The 20,563-nt window shown below is 42.1% G+C and overlaps 3 protein-coding genes across 3 annotated transcripts in view; 2 read left to right on the forward strand and 1 right to left on the reverse strand.

The window, feature by feature from the left end:
- Nucleotides 1-10,090, forward strand: part of LOC138949041 (TRMT1-like protein) — a 322,855-nt gene extending 312,765 nt beyond the window's left edge. Inside the window, exon 9 of the transcript XR_011450147.1 lies at nt 9,922-10,090. The gene's annotated coding sequence lies outside the window, so the exon portion shown is untranslated. The remainder of the gene's footprint in view (nt 1-9,921) is intronic.
- On the forward strand, nt 113-16,141 carry LOC138949042 (medium-chain specific acyl-CoA dehydrogenase, mitochondrial-like). The gene is made up of 13 exons (XM_070320772.1): nt 113-240; nt 1,792-1,903; nt 3,008-3,105; nt 5,601-5,670; nt 6,796-6,896; nt 7,817-7,897; nt 8,922-9,161; nt 10,122-10,193; nt 10,629-10,697; nt 11,587-11,682; nt 12,611-12,787; nt 13,355-13,426; nt 14,191-16,141. The coding sequence occupies exons 1-13, from the start codon at nt 220-222 to the stop codon at nt 14,269-14,271; spliced, it is 1,290 nt and encodes a 429-aa protein (XP_070176873.1). The 5' UTR covers nt 113-219; the 3' UTR covers nt 14,272-16,141.
- Nucleotides 16,142-16,462: 321 nt separating this feature from the next.
- Nucleotides 16,463-20,002, reverse strand: LOC138949045 (ubiquitin-related modifier 1-like). The gene is made up of 5 exons (XM_070320775.1): nt 19,870-20,002; nt 18,046-18,113; nt 17,596-17,677; nt 17,056-17,104; nt 16,463-16,573 (listed from the first exon to the last, which is right to left on the reverse strand). The coding sequence occupies exons 1-5, from the start codon at nt 19,896-19,898 to the stop codon at nt 16,505-16,507; spliced, it is 297 nt and encodes a 98-aa protein (XP_070176876.1). The 5' UTR covers nt 19,899-20,002; the 3' UTR covers nt 16,463-16,504.
- Between the last annotated feature and the right edge of the window lie 561 nt (nt 20,003-20,563).

Raw genomic sequence — 20,563 nt, forward strand, 5'->3', positions numbered from 1 at the left:
AAAAACTGTGATTTTTCCTATAGATGCAGCATCTCAACTGGATGATATATTTGACGTAAAGTTAAACAAGTGATACAGTTTTCATTTTATATGTTGTGGTTCGTTGAACTTTCCTTTCACTGCCATTTCACATTTCGTCTTTTTGCACAACTCACGCGTACTTTGGAATCTTACAAAACACAGAGAAAACACTTCGTCTGCTCTCGGCGACAACACAACATGGCGTTTTTGATGCGACAGGTAAAGTTTGCGAAGAAATAAGTGCAGAAAAGTATTTACAAGCCTTGAAATCTTCTTTTTTTTTAATAATTGCGTTTAAAGCATACTTTAGCGCCGTTGTATAACATTACACGTTACAAGTGCTCTGTAGCCACGTTCGAAGTTTGTACGCATGGATAGTTTCAGTTTGAGTTTGTCCCCTGGTTTGATTGTTTATTCGAATAGGCTTAGGATAATGAGTGCAGTTTTTTTCTCTTTCCTTTTTTTCATTTCGTCGAGTTTGTTTATCAAGAAGTTCGGGCTTATTTAATGAGATTGTTACCATTCACAGCTATAGTAATAGAAATTGCAAACTGAAAAGAGGTCACACCAAAAATGCCTCCTGGAGGGTGTGAAAGCAAAGCCAAAAGCTGTTATTTCACAAAGGTCATGGGATCAGTACTAGTGTTGCGGTCCAATGCTGATAAAAGTATGAACAGTTCTGCCCTAGAAAGATTACTCTCATTTAAGCTTTCTGCAAATGTTTCATGTTGTAATTGGTATAAATTGAACGGTGGAGTTTTGAGATAATGTTGTATAAGTATAGGAGTGTGTTCTGGGCTGTCTGGTATAATTATGGTGCAGGTAGTGAATTAAGAATACTTCTTCTTCTCCTGCGTTCGTGGGCTGAAACTCCCAAGTACACATGTTTTTTGCACGAGTGGATTTTTATGTGTATGACCATTTTTACCCCGCCATTTTAGATTTAGGCAGCCATACGCCGCTTTCGGAGGAAGCATGCTGGGTATTTTCATGTTTCTATAACCCACCGAACTCTGACATGGATTACAGGATCTTTTCCGTGCGCACTTGGTCTTGTGCTTGCGTGTACACACGAAGGGGGTTAAGTCACTAGCAGGTCTGCACGTAAGTTGACCTGGGAGATCGGAAAAAATCTCCACCTTATTCCACCAGGCGCGGCCGGGATTCAAACCCCTCGAACTTCCGCTTTGGAGGCCGGCGTCTTACCACCAAGCCATTGCGCCCGTCAATTAAGAATACAATCTGGTGACATTGTACTATGTTGAAGCTCGTTTTTTGGGGGCTTTGAGGACAACTGAGTTACATATATATATATACGACTTGTGTCTGTATGTCTGTTTGCGATGCACGGCCAAAGTTCTCGGTCGATCTTTTTCAAATTTGGAGACCGTATTCAGCTACACCCCGGACACAACCTCATTGATGAGATATTTCAACACGTGCTCTCAGCGCGCAGCGCTGAACCGATGTTGGTTTTTCTCTGGATCCATTCCCAGTAACTCTTCCTTATCTTCTCCAGTGTTTTCAGCCGCGGTTATCTCCCTTCCTCCGTGCGGTGCGCCGGCAAAGCCGACGTACACCTGGCGCAGCCAGGTATTGGTATTCAGCTCGACTTCTTCCCGGCACAGCCGTACCCGGCGAAGCGTGTATTCATCTAGTATATATATATATATATATAAACATTGCAGTATATTACAAAAAAGAAATAGTTAATTATATTGCTTTTTAATTGATAAATTTACAAGAAAAATGAATTGGCTGTGCTTGCAGAGTCGGCTGGTGGCAGGTACAGTGAAGAGTGGTCTTCGCAGCTTATCGACAGCACCGAGTGCTGCCACCTCAGAGGGTAGCCCCAACGAATCCTTCTCTGGTGTCAGCTTTCGTAAGTATACTGATATATGTTGGTGCAGTGAAATATGTGCACATACATTATGTAACACAAACATGCATGCACACACATGGTCACACAGATACATCATTACATGCACAGGCACACATACACTTATACAGACACTTATACACTCAGGCACACACACACACAGTCCAGACCTGTTTACCCTTACGATTTTGGCGTAATTTATTACGATTTTCTGCAAAAAATACGCCATTCCGCTATCCGTGTCAAGACTACGATTTTCATAAATAAAAAAAAAGTTAAAATTTTTTTTATTTTTTAAATTTTTTATTTTTTATTAATTCACATGTTTGGCATTGTTTTTTTCAATGGCAAAATGGGGTGAAAAAGCACAGGACTGACCAGAGATCATGTCTGTCTGATGAGACGCTGGAGAGCCTTCTAGTGGTGAAGTCTCGCCCTCACTCATTCGGCAAGCGCAAGTACAGTAGAGAAGCACTTGACACACTGAAAAAGGCCTACTACGAGCAAAAGAAAAAGAATCAGTGATGCATGTGCTTTTGATGTGATCTTCTTTGAAATTATGATGACTACAAAAACTGACTGATGTGTTTGTTTGTGAATGATGGATATATACATGAGCATGATTGCGTTTTGCAGACACAGTTGTCATGTGTGTTGTAATTGGCGACGAATGCTGGATGATTACTATTTTTGTGCCAGGATTACTATTTTTGGGGCTGAGCATTACTCCAAAACACTTATGGGGGTAAACAGGTCTGCACACACACACACACACACACACACACACACTAATTACACACACACACACACATTCACTCACACACACAGAGGGCTTAAAAGGGACACTAGCTGAGCATCATTTCACTTGGTCACATACCAAGGATCATCAGCCTGGGTGCTTCCAATGCTTAGTACAGGGATCGAAATCGATATTTCGTTGAATTACTTTATTTTGTGGATGGATATGTCAGGGCTCGGTCAAGCAGTCCCAAGTCAGGCCATCCCTGGGTTCTTGCCCCAGGCAGAGCTACGCAGGGTAAAACCCTCACGGGACTTAGTGATATTACCTGGCTTGTCAGTATTTTTACATTTGTGTGTGGTTTTTAGAGCTCAGTCCCGAGCAGCGAGAGTACCAAGAAACTGCCCGGAAATTTGCTCGTGAAGAAATCACTCCAAAGGCTGCAGAATACGACAGAACAGGAGAGGTAAGTCTGTTTCTTTTGGGGCGTCGGGTGCATGTGCACATGTCTGTGTGTTTGATCGTAGCACTGATACCTTTGGTTTTGTTTGTGTTTGTTTGCACTGGCTGGTCCAAGGGAGTTAACCACATCTGTACTTGTAGTGTGGCTACTTACCTTCTTCTTCTTCTTCTTCTTCTTCTGCGTTCGTGGGCTGAAACTCCCACGTACACTCGTGTTTTTGCACGAGTGGAATTTTACGTTTATGACCGTTTTTACGCCGCTTTCGGAGGAAGCATGCTGGGTATTTTCGTGTTTCTATAACCCACCGAACTCTGACAAGGATTACAGGATCTTTTACATGCGCACTTGGTCTTGTGCTTGCGTGTACACACAAAGGGGGATAAGCCACTAGCAGGTCTGCACATAAGTTGACCTAGGAGATCGGAAAAATCTCCACACTTAACCCACCAGGCGGCAGCGACCGGGATTCGAACCCTCAACCAGAGACTATAGAGTATACAGAGACGCGTCATTCTTCTTTGCGCTGCGGTGCGAAACTGAGACCGGCCAGCGCAGCGCGGGAAAAGAGCCACTCCCTGCCGCACAAGGTAGCTCGCGAAAAGCGGCTGCTGTCGGCTGTGTTTATATCACGTTTATATTAACATACTGTCTGTTCTGTCCGGCTGACAGTGCTGCAAACAGTAACTGGATGAAAAAATATGTTTGTTTGTGAACATCCTTTTTAAATGACCATAAAAACACCGCAGAAAATGGTATAGATTAAAATTAAATCAAATTAATTTTCTTAGGCAATATTCGCTGCATCGCTGTAGTTATGCAAACATGATTCAAGTCAGTCTCTTTTCACGAACTAACCGTCGTTATTTTTGTGTGTTTTAATCAAATACAAATACATACTGAATACATGGTTAGTTAAGCCTGAGAAAATATTCAGGAATTAATCGTTTAACGAAATAGTTCCCGGTTAAATCGGTAACTAAGGCATTCAGTCAATTTGGTGTCGTCCCAGCACATCGAAACTGAAATGGGTTGTCAATAACACGGAGCTAAGAAGTTATCATGTAAGGAAAACTGTAAAATACAGCAACTTAAACCAGATTCTTGTGACCAAGCTGACTTTAAAGAATCTTGATCGATCGATGATTTTCTTATTTCTTTTCAGTTGCTTCTTTCTTGTTCAGAAAGCTCTCTCACTCTCTCTCTCTCTCTCTCTCTCTCTCTCTCTCTCTCTCTCTCTCTCTCTCTCTCTCTCTCTCTCTCTCTCTCTCTTATTATGGCAAGATTCCGAGGTGGAATAACAGAACTATTTGTGCACGTTAATCGATATAAGAGATACGATGCGGATATGTTGTTATGCCCATTGTGCAGGGAAAGTAAGGAAGATGAGCTTTATTTTGTGCTTTGTTGCCCCGCACTTCGTGATTTGCGATGCCAGTTTATTCCTGCTAAGTTTTATAGAAACCCAAGTTTACACAAGTTTTCTATGCTTATGGCATCTGTGAATGAAGGTATTGTTCGAAAGTTGTCAGCTTATGTGTACAAAGCATTTCGGCTACGTAGTGTTGTTATGTCTTAGTTCATGTAAGCCTACGGTATATTTTATTTGAAATGTAATGTCTTAGTAGTTCGTGTATGATTTATTTCATTTGATGTGTGTGCAAATGTCATTATGTCATTGTATATATGTTCACCCCCGTCATAAGGGGCTACGGCCTAAATGAGTAAACAATCCAATCCAATCCGCCAATCTCTCTCTCTCTCTTTCTCTCTCTCTCTCTCTCTCTCTCTCTCTCTCTCTCTCTCTCTCTCTCTCTCTCTCTCTCTCTCTCTCTCTCTCTCTCTCTCTCTCTCTCTCTCTCTCTGTGTCTACCCTCTGGACTGGTTTGAGGCTGTAGTGTGTATACAGTGTGTGTTTTCACTGTTCCGGTAGAATAGATCTACACGCAGTTCGACGCTACAACTTTTACTGATTTTCCAACATTTAACGAGAGAAAACTGAATTGAAGAAACAATCCTCACCTGCTCTCTTCCTTGGGAAATTTGAACATCCTGAAGCCTTTGGCATGTGCGTTTGAGCAATTGATTCTTTCTTTATTTGGTGTTAAACGTCGTTTTCAACCACGAAGGGTTATATCGCGACGGGTTTGAGCAATTGATGGCCGAACACCATGCCCCACTGCGTTTTTGCGTTGGCGCTGCCATGCTTGTGCAGCACGATATCACTACTGCTGTGGAAAGAGAAAGTAGGTTTTTCCATGTTTCCGCGTGGTGGCGCCACTGGGCATCCGGTCTCACTTTTCAGCACCGCATGGAGCGTCTCTGTATACTCTACAGTCTCTGCCTCAACCTTCCGATTGAGAGGCCGACGTCTTGCCACAGCGCCCGTCTCTACTTACCTTTGATGCATCCCCTTACCTCAAATACATCAACTGTACATATATATATATATATATATATATATATATGTATGATTCATTGGTTTTTTTTCTTTTGTGTAGTATCCATGGGACATCATCAAGAAAGCATGGAGCCTTGGTCTGATGAATTCACACATTCCAGAGCACTGTGGTAAGGCATCTCTTTTTGGTCTCTGAAAACTTCACCAGAAATTAAGAAAATGTGTTACATATTTGTTTAAAATCATTACTGATATCTGCAACTTTCACCGTTCATGGCTTTATTTTCATGTTTGTGGGAGGATTTACGAAGGAGCAGAAGCACTAATCACGTGACATCATCATACTTGTGCTTTCGAGCAAGAAGAGTTACCTCCCTTGCATTGAAATTGTTGCATCGACTTCGTCGAAAATCCGGCTCTTAACACAAAAATAAGGGTGCATCAGGCATGACTTCTCACAGGCATGTCCAATACTTCACTTTGATGATAGATTTAGATGGGGTTTTCGGAGAAAATAAGTACCCCTCTTTTTGCTACAGTAAATATTACGGTAGGAAACCATTTTTTCTTTTCAATACACAGCTAGCTGAACACTTAAGATTTCTGCTTGTGCTTTTACTTTCACCCTGCTGACACTGCAAGAGGGTAATTGCCTCCTGGCTTTCAGCACTTAAGTGCTGTTCACATGGCAGACATGTGACCAACTTTAGTCGTTTGAAAATCGCTCCTGAGTCGTTGAGGCCGAATCGGCGAAAAGTCTGCCATGTGAACAGCCCCAGCGACTCGTGCCAGACTCGCCAGCGACTCGCGTCAGCCTCCAAAACCCAGTTGAGCACTGCCTGACTTGGCCGTGACTCGCGCCAGACTTTTTTTTATCGCGCTTAATGATTGGTTGGCTCTAGCCACTGAGTTATATATAGAAGTATACAGCTCTGTGGCTCTGCTAAGTCTTCCCTTCTCCGGAAAACAACAAGGACGACCAGACAATCCCGAAAGGCTAAGTCTGGCGAGAATAGCCGCTTAAAACTAGGATAGTTTGCGAGTTTGTGCTGTTCACATGGGCAGCGATTTTGATTTGACTTGCCGCCGACTAAGATCGCTTGAAAGTTGGTTGCAAGTCTGCCACGTGAACAGCACTTTACAATAGGCTGAGATTCCTATAGTTGACAATGGAGTTTTTATTGTGCCAATTGTTTTTATTGTGACATTTAGTTCTTCATGCTGGCTCACTGTTGTCTTGTTATTAAAATATTGATGCATATTCACATTATTGATGCGCATATTTGTGGTACCAGGTGGCATGCAGCTGGGTATACTAGATACCTGCATAGTCACAGAGGAAATGGCCTATGGCTGTACAGGTGTGCAGACAGCCATTGAGGCTAACTCTCTTGGGGTGAGCGATTTCTTTCTTTCTTTATTTTGTTTTAAATAAATAAGTGACTCATCCTGAATGAAATTAGGAGAGTCATGAAATTCAGCATTGTATATACTGTCCTTAATTAAGCCAGAAGCCCCCCGCGGGTTAGGGGGAAGAATTTACCCGATGCTCCCCAGCATGTCGTAAGAGGCGACCAACGGATTCTGTTTCTCCTTTTACCCTTGTTAAGTGTTTCTTGTATAGAATATAGTCAATTTTTGTAAAGATTTTAGTCAAGCAGTATGTAAGAAATGTTAAGTCCTTTGTACTGGAAACTTGCATTCTCCCAGTAAGGTCATATATTGTACTACGTTGCAAGCCCCTGGAGCAATTTTTTGATTAGTGCTTTTGTGAACAAGAAACAATTAACAAGTGGCTCTATCCCAATCCCCCCCTCCCCCCCCCCTCCCCTTTCCCCGTCGCGATATAACCTTGAACGGTTGAAAACGACGTTAAACACCAAATAAAGAAAGAATTAAGCCAGAAGACATCTCTGCAAAGACTTTGAACATTCTTTTTTATCAAAAATTCAGTGCCAAACCTTTGTGCAGCCAAGCCAGCTGCATGAAGTAGATTTTCATAAGCAAAAAAAAAACAATGGCGACTGCACGTGAGAGCAAACAACATAAAGACCAAAAAGCACTGTACTCACGTTAGAAGACGAACACGGAAAAAATAACGTCGCCGTTATTTGTTCCGTGTTTGTCTTTCAACGTGAGTACAGTGCTTTTTGGTCTTTTTGTTAGATTTTCAAAAGTTGACTAAACTTGTCATGCTTTTAGGGTTCAGTGACCTCTAGACATGATGAAAGTCTAGTTAGTTGTTCACTGCCTTGTTTCACAGTCATAGTTTGCACAACACCAAGTTTAATCACTGTGTATGTGTTTCCCTTTCAGCAAATGCCAGTGATCATTGCCGGCAAAAAGGAGCAGCAACAGAAGTACCTGGGACGCATGACTGAAGAGCCGCTGATGTGTGTACGTTGCTTTCCTTCATCATTTTTGTGTGTGTGCTGTTTAGATTGATCCAGCTGTACACTTGCTCTTTTCACAAAATAATGCGTCAGTTTTTGTTTTCTATACTTACGTTTTCTAAAGGCATGATTTCGAAGAGCATCATCACTGTTTGCATCGTTTGAAATGAAAACATTCATGATTAAACCTTTTGCTGACTTTCTTTACCATCAGTGAAGAATATTCTGCTACAGTGGAACCCCTTTTTTAAGACCCTTCCATGTAAGACTTGGGCCCCCCATATTCTTTTTAAGACCTCGCTTTTTCAGGTACGTTTTTTTTCTCATAAATACTCTGTAAATTTACCTCCTGTTTTATTGAGTCACTTGAGAAAAAGTGACTCTATGTAATCGGTCAGTGTTAGTCTGTCCGGCCGGCCGTCCGGCCGGCCGTCCGTAGACACCACCTTAACGTTGGACTTTTCTCGGAAACTATCAAAGCGATCGGGCTCATATTTTGTTTAGTCGTGACCTCCAATGACCTCTACACTTTAACGATGGTTTCGTTGACCTTTGACCTTTTTCAAGGTCACAGGTCAGCGTCAAAGGAAAAATTAGACATTTTATATCTTTGACAAAGTTCATCGGATGTGATTGAAACTTTGTAGGATTATTCTTTACATCAAAGTATTTACATCTGTAGCCTTTTACGAACGTTATCAGAAAAACAAGGGAGATAACTAGCCTTTTCTGTTCGGCAACACACAACTTAACGTTGGGCTTTTCTCGGAAACTATAAAAGTGACCGGGCTCAAATTTTATGTGAACGTGACTCATTGTGTTGTGAATAGCAATTTCTTCCTGTCCATCTGATGCCTCATATAATATTCAGAACTGCGAAAGTGACTCGATCGAGCGTTTGCTCTTCTTGTTAGACCTGTTTTCTCAGATTTTGGAGAGAACAGAGGTGCTATTGTATCGTAACCAAAAAAGTATGTCCAAGTGAATTTCCGCATTTAAAGACACACTCCTCATATCATTCTCTCCAGGCCTACTGCGTAACAGAACCCGGAGCAGGGTCAGACGTGAACGGGGTTCGAACCAAAGCGGTCAAGAAGGGTGACAAGTATATCCTGAATGGACAGAAGATGTGGATCACCAACGGCGGACACGCCAACTGGTATTTTGTCCTGGCTCGCACCGACTCCGACCCTCAAGCACCTGCTGGCAAGGCCTTCACTGGTTTCATCGTGGATGGTGATTCTCCTGGACTTACGAGAGAGAGGAAGGTTGGCATTGTTTTTACCTTGTATTTTCGTTCTCCGGTACATTTTTTTTTCAAATTCAATTTTATCATGGATGGTGATTCCCATTGGCTTTCGAAATAGAGGAAGGTTGGTCTTGTATTTCCCGATGCATTTTATTTTTTCAAAATCCAATATTGTCATTGATGGGGATTTCCCTTTAGGGCTTACAAGAGAGAGGAAGGTTGGCATTGTTACTCTGTGACTTTTTTTTTTCCAAATCCAATTTTATCATGGATAGTGATTCCCCTTGGGTTACGCGAGAGAGGAAGGTTGGCATTGGTTTTCCAATACATATATTTTTTTTCTTCTCCAAATCTGACTTGATTTTATCATGGATAGTGATCTCTCCCTCTTTCATGTACCTTATTATTTTCTCAGATTATTTTGCAGTGTAAAAATTAAGGTACTGGACATTGAAAATTATTCAAGGAGTAAAGCAACTTTTTGGTGAGCCGATAGTCTAATATTTTTTTTTATTGAACTATATATATAGCTCACAACTTTTTAATCGAACATGACCCCCCGCGGGTTAGGGGGAGTCCCATATTGGTTGGGACGAGAAAGAATTTACCCGATGCTCCCCAGCATGTCGTAAGAGGCGACTAACGGATTCTGTTTCTCCTTTTACCCTTGTTAAGTGTTTCTTGTATGGAATATAGTCAATTTTTGTACAGATTTTAGTCAAGCAGTATGTAAGAAATGTTAAGTCCTTTGTACTGGAAACTTGCATTCTCCCAGTAAGGTAATATATTGTACTACGTTGCAAGCCCCTGGAGTAAATTTTTGATTAGTGCTTTTGTGAACAAGAAACAATTGACAAGTGGCTCTATCCCATCTCCCCCCTTCCCTCCGTCGCGATATTACCTTGAACGGTTGAAAACGACGTAAAACACCAAATAAAGAAAGAAAGAAAGAATGAAACATGCTAGCTTGCCTGTGCAGGAATGGAACATGGGTCAGCGCTGCTCAGACACACGCGGGATTACTTTTGAAGATGTGGAGGTACCAGCTGAGGTGAGTTTACTTTACAATACAATACAATACAATACAATGCAATACCATACTATACAATGGGTATGATTGCACGACACAGTCACAGCATGAGACTGAGAAAGAAACCCAAAAGTTGGGATGGCGGCAGTAAGAAGTTGAGAAAGCTTTAACTGTGTTAATAGGATTTTCATGAAGTACTTTATGTTATCATCTTGGTTCACTCAAATATACCGCCTAGGCGTACAAATTGACAAAGTCACTATCAATATATTAAGTACGCGTCTTTGGACAAAATTCTGTAAGTCTTGATGGACCATTTTTTCTCTAATTTTACAGCAGTTAAGTGGGGAAAAAACCCATCTGAACTCCAACAGTGCCTTAATCATGCACAGACACATTAATAATGTAACAAGGTTTTCTTTGTTCACAGTTTCATCCTTTTCTTTGTCTTTGCAGAATGTCTTGGGGTCAGAGGGCATTGGATTCAAGGTTGCTATGGGAGCTTTTGACAAAACCAGACCACCAGTGAGTAATACATTTATACGCATACGTGTGTGTGTGTGTGTGTGTGTGTGTGTGTGTGTGTGTGAGAGAGGGAGAGAGAGAGAGAGAGAGAGAGAGAGAGAGAGAGAGAGAGAGAGAGAGAGGATTGGATAGTTCTTAAATGATGAGTGAAGTAGGCAGTAGATTCGATACCTCTTTAATTATGAGGGTAATAAGTACTTATTTTGATCAGAGAGAGAGACAGACAGACAGAGACACACAGACACACACAGGCACGCAGACATACAGACAGACAAAGAGAGAGAACAGGTATAGCTGAAGGTCATCCGAATGCAGCTTTTTACTACCATTCTTACATATCTATATATATATACGACTAGTGTCTGTCTGTCTGTCTGTCTGTCTTCTGTTCGCGATGCACGGCCAAAGTTCTCGGTGGATCTTTTTCAAATTTGGACACCGTATTCAGCTACACCCCGGACACAACCTCATCGATGAGATATTTCAACACGTGCTCTCAGCGCGCAGCGCTGAACCGATTTTGGTTTTGCTGAACCGATTTTGGTTTTTCTCTTGATCCATTCCCAGTAACTCTTCCTTATCTTCTCCAGTGTTTTCAGCCGCGTTTGTCTCCCTTCCTCCGTGTGGCGTCAATCCATATTCCCGTTAATACGTTACTTTTTGTAGAAGGTCACTGCACGTTACCATTTTATAGAAGGTCTCCAGTGTTTTGCGCGTTTATCTTCTTTCCTTCGTGCGCCGGCGTACACCCGGCAAAGCCGGGTCCCAGGCGCAGCCTGGTATTCGGCTCTACTTCTTCCCGGCGAAGCCGGTACCCGGCGAAGCGGGTAATCATCTAGTTTCATATATGTGATTACCAGACTGATCAATTCTACCAATCCTCGTATAGGTGGCAGCAGGTGCAGTGGGTCTGGCTCAGAGAGCTATGGACGAAGCTATGCGATACTCAATGGAGAGGAAGACCATGGGAAAAGCCATCTGTGAGGTATGTCAGTGTGCGCGTGCTTTTAGTTATTGAATCTTAGAGCCTTCAACAAGCTGCAGAAATGGCCCACCTCTCATATCAAGAGAAGACTGGTGGCTTTGAGGCTCTCATGAAGTTATTATAAAACTTGGGAGTCCCAAGCATTTGGGGATAAATCTACACGTGATGTGTTGATATTACTTATTAGTATGCTGAGCCTGAAAAATGGAGAGAGAAAAAAAAAATGCTGAGCATGGCATCATGACATTTTGTGGTTTCAGTCAGTGAATGAATTGAGATATAGAAGCTTCTTATTTTGTGTTCACCAGTGAATGCATGAATTATTCGTGGGGTCATATTAAGCCCTGCACCTTGCTAGGCTTTTTAAAAAATTTCATGGAGGTTTTGATGCCCTAACTAAAACCTTCACCTGTTGAACCATTACCATGTACATTGATGTATGAGAACACTTTTGATGAAGGGCTGTAGTGGCTCCAAGTGCTGACAACAAATATACAAAACTAATCATCCAAAAACAAAGAGACTGCCAACGTTCCAAAATAAGGCTTCACAAGGTCTTCCGAACGAGCCTCTTGAGAAAATTTCAGTTACGTTTATTTTCTGTATAATAAGTGGTCGTGTGTTCACTGAAAACACTGCTGGGTCGAAGATCAGTGACTGTATCGTATTGTTTTGTCACAATAAAACGTTCCTAGAACATACAGTCGAACCTGTCTAAAGAGACCACTTTTGCTCAGTCCCTTGGTTGGTCTCTTTAGACAGGTTGTCTTTGTGGACAGGTGATTTATATTGTAAAAACCGTCAGGGATCCTTTGGGGTGGTCTTAATGGGCAGGTGGTCTTTATGGACAGGTGGTCTCTAGGGCAGGTTCGACTGTACCTTGCTTGTTTTTTGAGACAAAACTAATGTTGGCCTATTCCTCTTGCAGCACCAGGCAGTGGCTTTCATGCTTGCTGACATGGCCATCGGCATCGAGAGCGCTCGCCTTGCCACCATGCGGTCAGCGTGGGAGATTGACCAGGGGCGACGCAACACTTACTACGCTTCCATCGCCAAGGCTCTGGCTGGTGACGTTGCTAACAAGTGTGCTACGGATGCTGTGCAGGTGTGTGCTTGTGTGTGTGTGTGTGTGTACTGGGGGAAAGGGATGGAAGGGGGGTGGTTGGGGGCAGTTGGAGGGATGTGCGATAGTGATGGTAGTGGCTGGTGACGTTGGCTGCTAACAAGTGTGCTGCAGACGCGGTGCAGGTTTTTGCTTGTGTGTATTGGGGAAAGGGATTGAAGAGGGGTGGTGGGAGGGGAGGAATGCAGTAAGAGGGAGGTGCCGTAGTGATGGTGGTGGGTGTGCGGGAGGGAGTTGGGGAATGTGGTGTGTTTGTGAGTTTGGGTTGAGATGCATGTGTTAATGATGGTGGTGGTGTGTATGTGTGTGTGTGTGGGTGCTGGAGGCCGAATGTTGGTGTAATGGAGTGTACCGTGTGGATGCAACTTCATTTGTGTGTGTGCAGTTTCCATGTGTCTGTGTGCGCACTTGTATATTTTGCCATTTTTTACTCCAAGCAGCAACACATTCTTATCACATTTTTACAGGTTTTGATTGTCGAGCAGGTGATTCTTGCAGTGTAATTCTTGTTTAATTGCTGATAGTTTCAACTGTTCTGGTGTTTTTCAGATCTTTGGGGGCAATGGCTTTAACAGTGAATACCCTGTGGAGAAGCTTATGAGAGACGCCAAAATTTACCAGGTAAGTTTAAATATTCCGTACCGAAAGCAGGTGGGGGGGGGGGGGAGGGGGCAGGTGAACTGTAGCACAACAGATTTTGGGCTACAGGTATTGTCATGAGTGCATATGGAGCCTGACATCTGTCCAAAGGTTTTCTGGAGCTTTGAAGACCCCTTCGACAGTGGCGTGGTGGTAAGACATCGGCCTCCTAATCGGGAGGTCGTGAGTTCGAATCCCGGTCGCTGCCGCCTGGTGGGTTAAGAGTGGAGATTTTTCCGATCACCCAGGTCAACTTATATGCAGACCTGCTAGTGACTTAACCCCCTTCGTGTGTACACGCAAGCACAAGCAAAAGTGCACACGGAAAAGATCCTGTAATCCATGTCAGAGTTCGGTGGGTTATAGAAACACGAAAATACCCAGCATGCCTCCCCCGAAATCGGCGTATGCTGCCCGAATGGCGGGGTTAAAACAGTCATACACGTAAAAATCCACTCGTGCTAAAAACATGAGTGAACGTGGGAGTCAAACCATGAACGAAGAAGGAGGAGACCCCTTGAAGGCCGTTACTCTATGTTGTTTCAGGCCCTGGTAGGTTATTGCCACATTTTCATACCGTCTTGCTGAACTATTTTGACAAGATTCTGGCATCAGGAGGAGCTCTGCAGCCTCAGATTCCACATGATGTGGAATACTGTATATAAATATTTGTTTTGCGAGATACTGCATAGGCGTTCTCTACTATCAAATCAATGAAGCCAAGTGTTTCTTTTCATGTGTTTCAGATTTATGAGGGCACAGCACAGATCCAGCGACTCATCATCTCTCGGGAACTCCTAGCCAAGGCCAAACAGAGCCAGTATTGAAGTCTGTGATTGACATGTTATGAACATTGACAGCGCGTATCTTTCTTACCTCAGAACATGACTTTTTCAGCTTGGTATACATACATGTTTCATACAAAAAATAAAAACCGTCCGCCGAGTTCTACTTTATCCTTTTTTTTCTAGCTCTACCAGCCTTAAGCCTGTCCTTAACTGGGTCAAGTATACTTCGCGAATCTGACCGCACAAAGCTTTGAGTTTTCACTAAAACGACTTCTCAAAGTTTTCACGAAGTCAACTTCGGGCTCAAATAACGACTGCCTATAGGGTTGTTACCTGTATTACAGACTTGGGTTATAGCTGACGCTGGTTATACTTATAGATTTTGTTTTACCACAGGAAATATCTTTCTAAAGAAAGAATTGGTCACCAGCCAAGACTGTCATACCGTGTGTATCACTATAGGGTGAGAGGTGTTGTTCAATTCTCAGAGTCAGACTGCTGTTCTTCACCGTCTTTTGGTGCTGAGGTCTTTGACAAGCAAAACGCGGAGAGATAGCTTCAGCCATAACAATCTCAACTGAACTAACATTTAATAGCAAAATTGGATAGGTGTGAAATGTATTTTCTTTTACGTCCTTTGGTTTTCCACTTATACATTTAGGGATTGTACATGTATTCTATTATTCAGGCATGGAAATAGAAAAAAAATTTAAAAAGGCGGAACATTTGTAAGTAATATTAGCAAAATCCCCCCCCCCCCCCCCCCCCCCCGGAATTTGTTTTCTGCAAAGATCCCAAATGGTGCAATTTGGTGTCATCTGAGCTCCAAGTTTGCCATTATATTTAGTTTTTAGAGCCATTTTTGCCTCCCCCATTTATTTTTTTCGGCGGACACTTTTGCTTTTTCGGCGGAACAAAAAAACCCCGGCAGAAATGTCTTTCTGCGGACAATTCCCATGCCTGATTATTTTTTTTTTTAGTAGGGTGGTTGTTTTTACATGTTGTTAACATTTTGATGTTTTTGTATTGACATATGGAAGGGGCAGAATGTGTTGCAGGTTTTGACTTTTCTCAAAACTTTGTTTTGTAAAGAGACTGAGAATACATGCATCAACTTTTAACCACTAACACAGCTGTTCGCCTACTTAAGAATAAGTAATACATACTTCAGTTGTCCAGTTTATTGAAATTATTATTATATCTGCTATTACATTTGTATTGACTTATCAACCTTAATTGTATTTTTTGCGGTTGTGTGTCAGTTTTTCTGCATACAATCTATTATCTTTTATCAGGGCGTTAGCAATTTTCTCCCCCCCTTTCCTAACCTAGGTGGTGGGTTCAAGTGCTAGTCTTTCGGATGAGACGAAAAACCGAGGTCCCTTCGTGTACACTACATTGGGGTGTGCACGTTAAAGATCCCACGATTGACAAACGAGTCTTTCCTGGCAAAATTGTATTGGCATAGATAAAAAATGTCCACCAAAATACCCGTGTGACTTGGAATAATAGGCCGTGAAAAGTAGGATATGCGCCGAAATGGCTGCGATCTGCTGGTCGATGTAAATGCGTGATGTATTGTGTAAAAAATTCCATCTCACACGGCATAAATAGATCCCTACGCCTTGAGTCCGAGTCTGGAGATACGCGCGTGATATAAGACTTCATATAAGAAGTGTGTGTATGTGATAAGCTCTGATCATCATGAGAACATTGAACAGGATTCTTGTTTTTTCTTTCATATTTTCTTAGTGTTTCTATACAGTTTTTCTTTTATCCCTACATGTTATGAATGGGAAGGACGTGCATCTGTCAGGAAATGTCATTTATTCAAATTATTGTCAGCACATCTGATTGTGTGCATGTGTGTTGTTTAATCAGTGGAAAAAATAAACCATTGAATGATTAACTGTGTTCAACAATCTCCTTGAACCTGAATTTGATTGTTCTGTTTGAAAGCAAAATGACTTCTTGTCATTTTGTCTAACTTTGTTTGGTGCCTTTGTCTGCCACAGCTAACTTAACTGATTGACATTGACAGTTCTGGGACATCCTGCTTGCTAGCGTGCGCAGAGAAAAATGTTCCCTCTTTTATCTTCACTGCGCTGGCTGCAAAATCCCTCCAGCGGGATGTGTTTTTAGACAGGCCAGACACTGGTTTTCCCTTGACTGTTGAGTAATGTCACACACACACACACACACACACACACACAGAACAACCTATAGATCCAAACCAGTTTAAACTTTTTTTTTTATCACTTTATTAACAAGATTATCCTCCATGCAATGTTGATATGAAAACTATTTTGTCATTGGGCTGTATTTCGTATTCCAGTTCACCCTGAAAAAAAAATGAAAAAAAGTAATCAATGAACACACACATAATTTATAGAAAGGTAGTGACACTGTTGGGGCACCTATGCATGAACACACATGTAAACACTCAAGTACACACAGAGGCACGCACGCACACACACACACACCACCCCTCCACACACACACACACCACCCCTCCACACACACCACCCCTCCACACACACACACCACCCCTCCACCCCCCACACACACACACCACCCCTCCACACACACCACCCCTCCATACACACACCACCCCTACACACACACCACCCCTCCACACACACACACCACCCCTCCACACACACACACACCACCCCTCCACACACACACACCACCCCTCCACACACACACCACCCCTCCACACACACACACACTCTCACACACTCACACTCTCACACTCTCTCTCTCTCTCTGGCTTTCCCAACACACTTTTCTTTGCCAAAGAAATGGTTGCGAGTCACTTACCATGAGTTCCCAGTCTGCATCATTCACCAACACCAGAATTCCTGGCCGCCTGGAGACAAACAAGCAAAATGTAGGTTGTCAATATATATATATATACCATCCCATACAGACAGACACGCCCCTGCATAACTGTGCAATATGCTATGTTCAATAAGTTTTAAACACTTTCAAGAACTGACAGTCAATGCCAATCAGTATAAGTACAGTTATTCCTGTTGTATTTTACAAATCATTTGTGTTAATGTTTTGGACGTTGTTAAAACTTGAATAAACCAGGCGCATATTGTGCTATAGCTGGTTGATTGATCTTTTCAGAGGTAATTAGTGAAGTTTTGTGTCTGAACCGACATGAAAAGATTGACTCTAAAATTCAATATAAATAAGTTATAGTGTGTGTTTCAAAAATAAATAAGTAAAAATAAAAGTACTTTGTTAATGCTCATTTTCTAAATTTTCCGTTTGAAAAATGAAAGTTTCACAGTCGGTGGCAGAAAAAATATGGTATGTGTTAAAGTTGCAGTAAACTTTTAATTCACTTACACTGTGTCGCCTTGCATGAACAGTTCTGGTCTTTCTTGTAACAGGTTGTCTCTGATCCATGGCAGCAAAGATTTCACATCCCCTGCAAACAAAAATGTATCAATCTTGTACACTTGACGCTGTCTGCATATTTAGCTAAACAAATATTTTATGCACATGCCAATGCACGTACAATGCCCCCCCCCCCCCCCCCCATCCCATCAAATGATCGTCTTCATTGTGGCCTCAGGAAAAATTAAATTTAGGCAAAAAATGGAATCCATTGCCTAAAAATAATATTTTCTGCTATTACATTTTGTGCCACACACACACACACAAGAATGAACCAAACCCAAAATTATCAAAACTTCATGTTTGTCAAGTCTTATTATATTTATGACGACTGTGAATATCTTATTATAAATATAATGTGACTTGCGACAAACCTAATGAAGACTATAAACCACTTACATTTTTGGCTGCCTGGAAGTTCAATGCTGTGCTTTTTCTGATTGGCAAACAACAGCTCAGCACCTCCGCTGCAAGTAGGAAAACATAATCATAATTAGTATAATCATAATTAAAGATGGTAATGCTTTTCTTCATCCTTAATTTGTTTCTGCTAAAAGTAAAAGAAGATCGACCAGGAAGTCCCTTGAGCCAGAAAAATAGAAGCATTATACATCTCACACAAAATTTACTTCAACCAGCCGCCCGTCTCTTTCAACACAAGAATTGTTTGTGGATGATAATTATAGCCTGTCAATGTCACTAAGCAAATATATAAGCCAGAGTGTACGAAACGATGTGATCGCTATAGCTATACTCAATAATTAAACTCCATTGGTTGATGCCGAAAAAGGTCGTCTGCACTGGCTGGTAAACAGTCATGAACAGCTAATGGAGTTGGCAGCTGTCCAGCCTCTATTTTATCTCGCGTAGTGAGCACCTCCATCTCCAAGGCATATGCTCACTTAGCAACTCTCGCCAAATCCTAGCGTTCCTCGATCGCGGTGAGAATTGCCCAAGAAACGCTACTTCCTCAACCCACTCGCTTCATTTGCCATATCGGCATATATGTAACATGTTGCGTCAAAGAAATAGGGGGCAGTTCACCCTTCAAGAAACATGCAGCTACAAAAAAGATGGACGTCAGCTGAGTCTGGTTTATAATTTTATTAAAGTTTTAAACAAATACTTCACACTGAGTTGAGTGAGTATATATATATCCTCACTTCTCCCATAATATGTACTGCTCTTCGAAATATGGACCCCTTATATCACTAACAAGATGATTACCCGCTTCGCCGGGTACCGGCTTCGCCGGGAAGAAGTAGAGCCGAATACCAGGCTGCGCCTGGGACCCGGCTTTGCCGGGTGTTACGCCGGCTTCGCCGGCGCACGAAGGAAAGGAGATAAACGCGCAAAACACTGGAGACCTTCTAAAAATAGTAACGTGCAGTGACCTTCTAAAAATAGTAACGTAGCAACGGGAATATGGATTGACGCCACACGGAGGAAGGGAGATAATCGCGGCTGAAAACACTGGAGAAGATAAGGAAGAGTTACTGGTAGTGGATCCCGACAACAAAAAAACAAAACAAAAAAATCGGTTCAGCGCGCACAGCGCTGCGCGCTGAGAGCACCTGTTGAAATATCTCATCGATGAGGTTGTGTCCGGGGTGTAGCTGAATACAGTGTCCAAATTTGAAAAAGATCCACCGAGAACTTTGGCCGTGCATCGCGAACAGACAGACAGACAGACAGACAGACAGACACTAGTCGTATATATATATAGATGGGGTCGAATTCGTGATGAGAAATGGTAGCTTTAAATATTGCAAAATCCGTGTTTCAACTTTCACATTCATCGACTGCAAGTGCAACATCTTCAAAGTTCACAGTTCATGGGACGTAGGCCTAACTATTCTGCGTTTTCGAATGGATCGAAGTTTTGGATATAATCTAGTTTTCCACCACTAATCTGCTTCACTTGCAAGAAACTGATACGATATTCTTCATCTAGTTCACTGTACCTCTTGGGTTTGACGCGGAAACACTCAGTCTGGAGTTTATTTTTGGAAAAGTCTGAGTGACGTTCTCATTGTATGTGTTCAACTTCAAGTCAAGAAATCAAAACACGACACAAAACGACGTAGTATCAAGAAAAAGACAGAACAGAATAGCCAACAAAAAACACGTTTATACATTAATATGATAAACAGGTATTTTCGTGACAAATGTCTCGCTCATTGAAGATTGCACAGCCCAACAAATGCATGTTTTCAATGTTACCTGAATTCCAGCGTGATCGGCACCGCCATCTTTGTTTATGTTCCCATTTGGTTTGAAAGACCACAATGTCGACTACTTGAGGATCTACTGTTTTGGGAATAAAGGATCGGCTGCAGGCCTTCTCAGTGCCTACTTATACTATATGATTTCCGTTTCAAAAGTTTTGTTTTCTTTCAGTTTTTGTTTTGTTTGTTAGTGTTCAGCGTTTCTTTTTTCTGGAATGTTTGGGAAGGTTCAAGTTAACCTCAAACACGAATTGTTTCCAGTGTTTATCTGAAGAATTTTTGAAGGTATTGAGTGTTCCCAGAAGTACAACTGAGGATGCAAACGAAACTTACGTGCCACAGTCGCGCCCACTATGTTGGAAGTTTTTGTGTGTGGCCGTTTTCAAAGTGTTACTGTAAACTATGCACCAGATAAGGTTCATCAAAAAGAAAAACAGATTCGTGGAGGATATAGAACTGGCTATACGATTAGTGCATAGTTTTTAATGGTTTTCTTTGCGCGTCCTTTTTTCAAGTGATACCTAAAACATTCTGAGACACTCAGGTCAGTCTTAAAAAAGGAGGGAGCGTTGGACTGAAATGGGGATACATTTACAGAGAAACTTACAAAACCTCTTGAAAGGGAGGGACACTTAACTCGGGTGTCTTAGAGTGGGGCCCGATTCCACCGTATTCGAACGGATGCGTGC

The sequence above is a fragment of the Littorina saxatilis genome, linkage group LG15, assembly GCF_037325665.1.
Source record: "Littorina saxatilis isolate snail1 linkage group LG15, US_GU_Lsax_2.0, whole genome shotgun sequence".
Lineage (NCBI taxonomy): Eukaryota > Metazoa > Mollusca > Gastropoda > Littorinimorpha > Littorinidae > Littorina > Littorina saxatilis.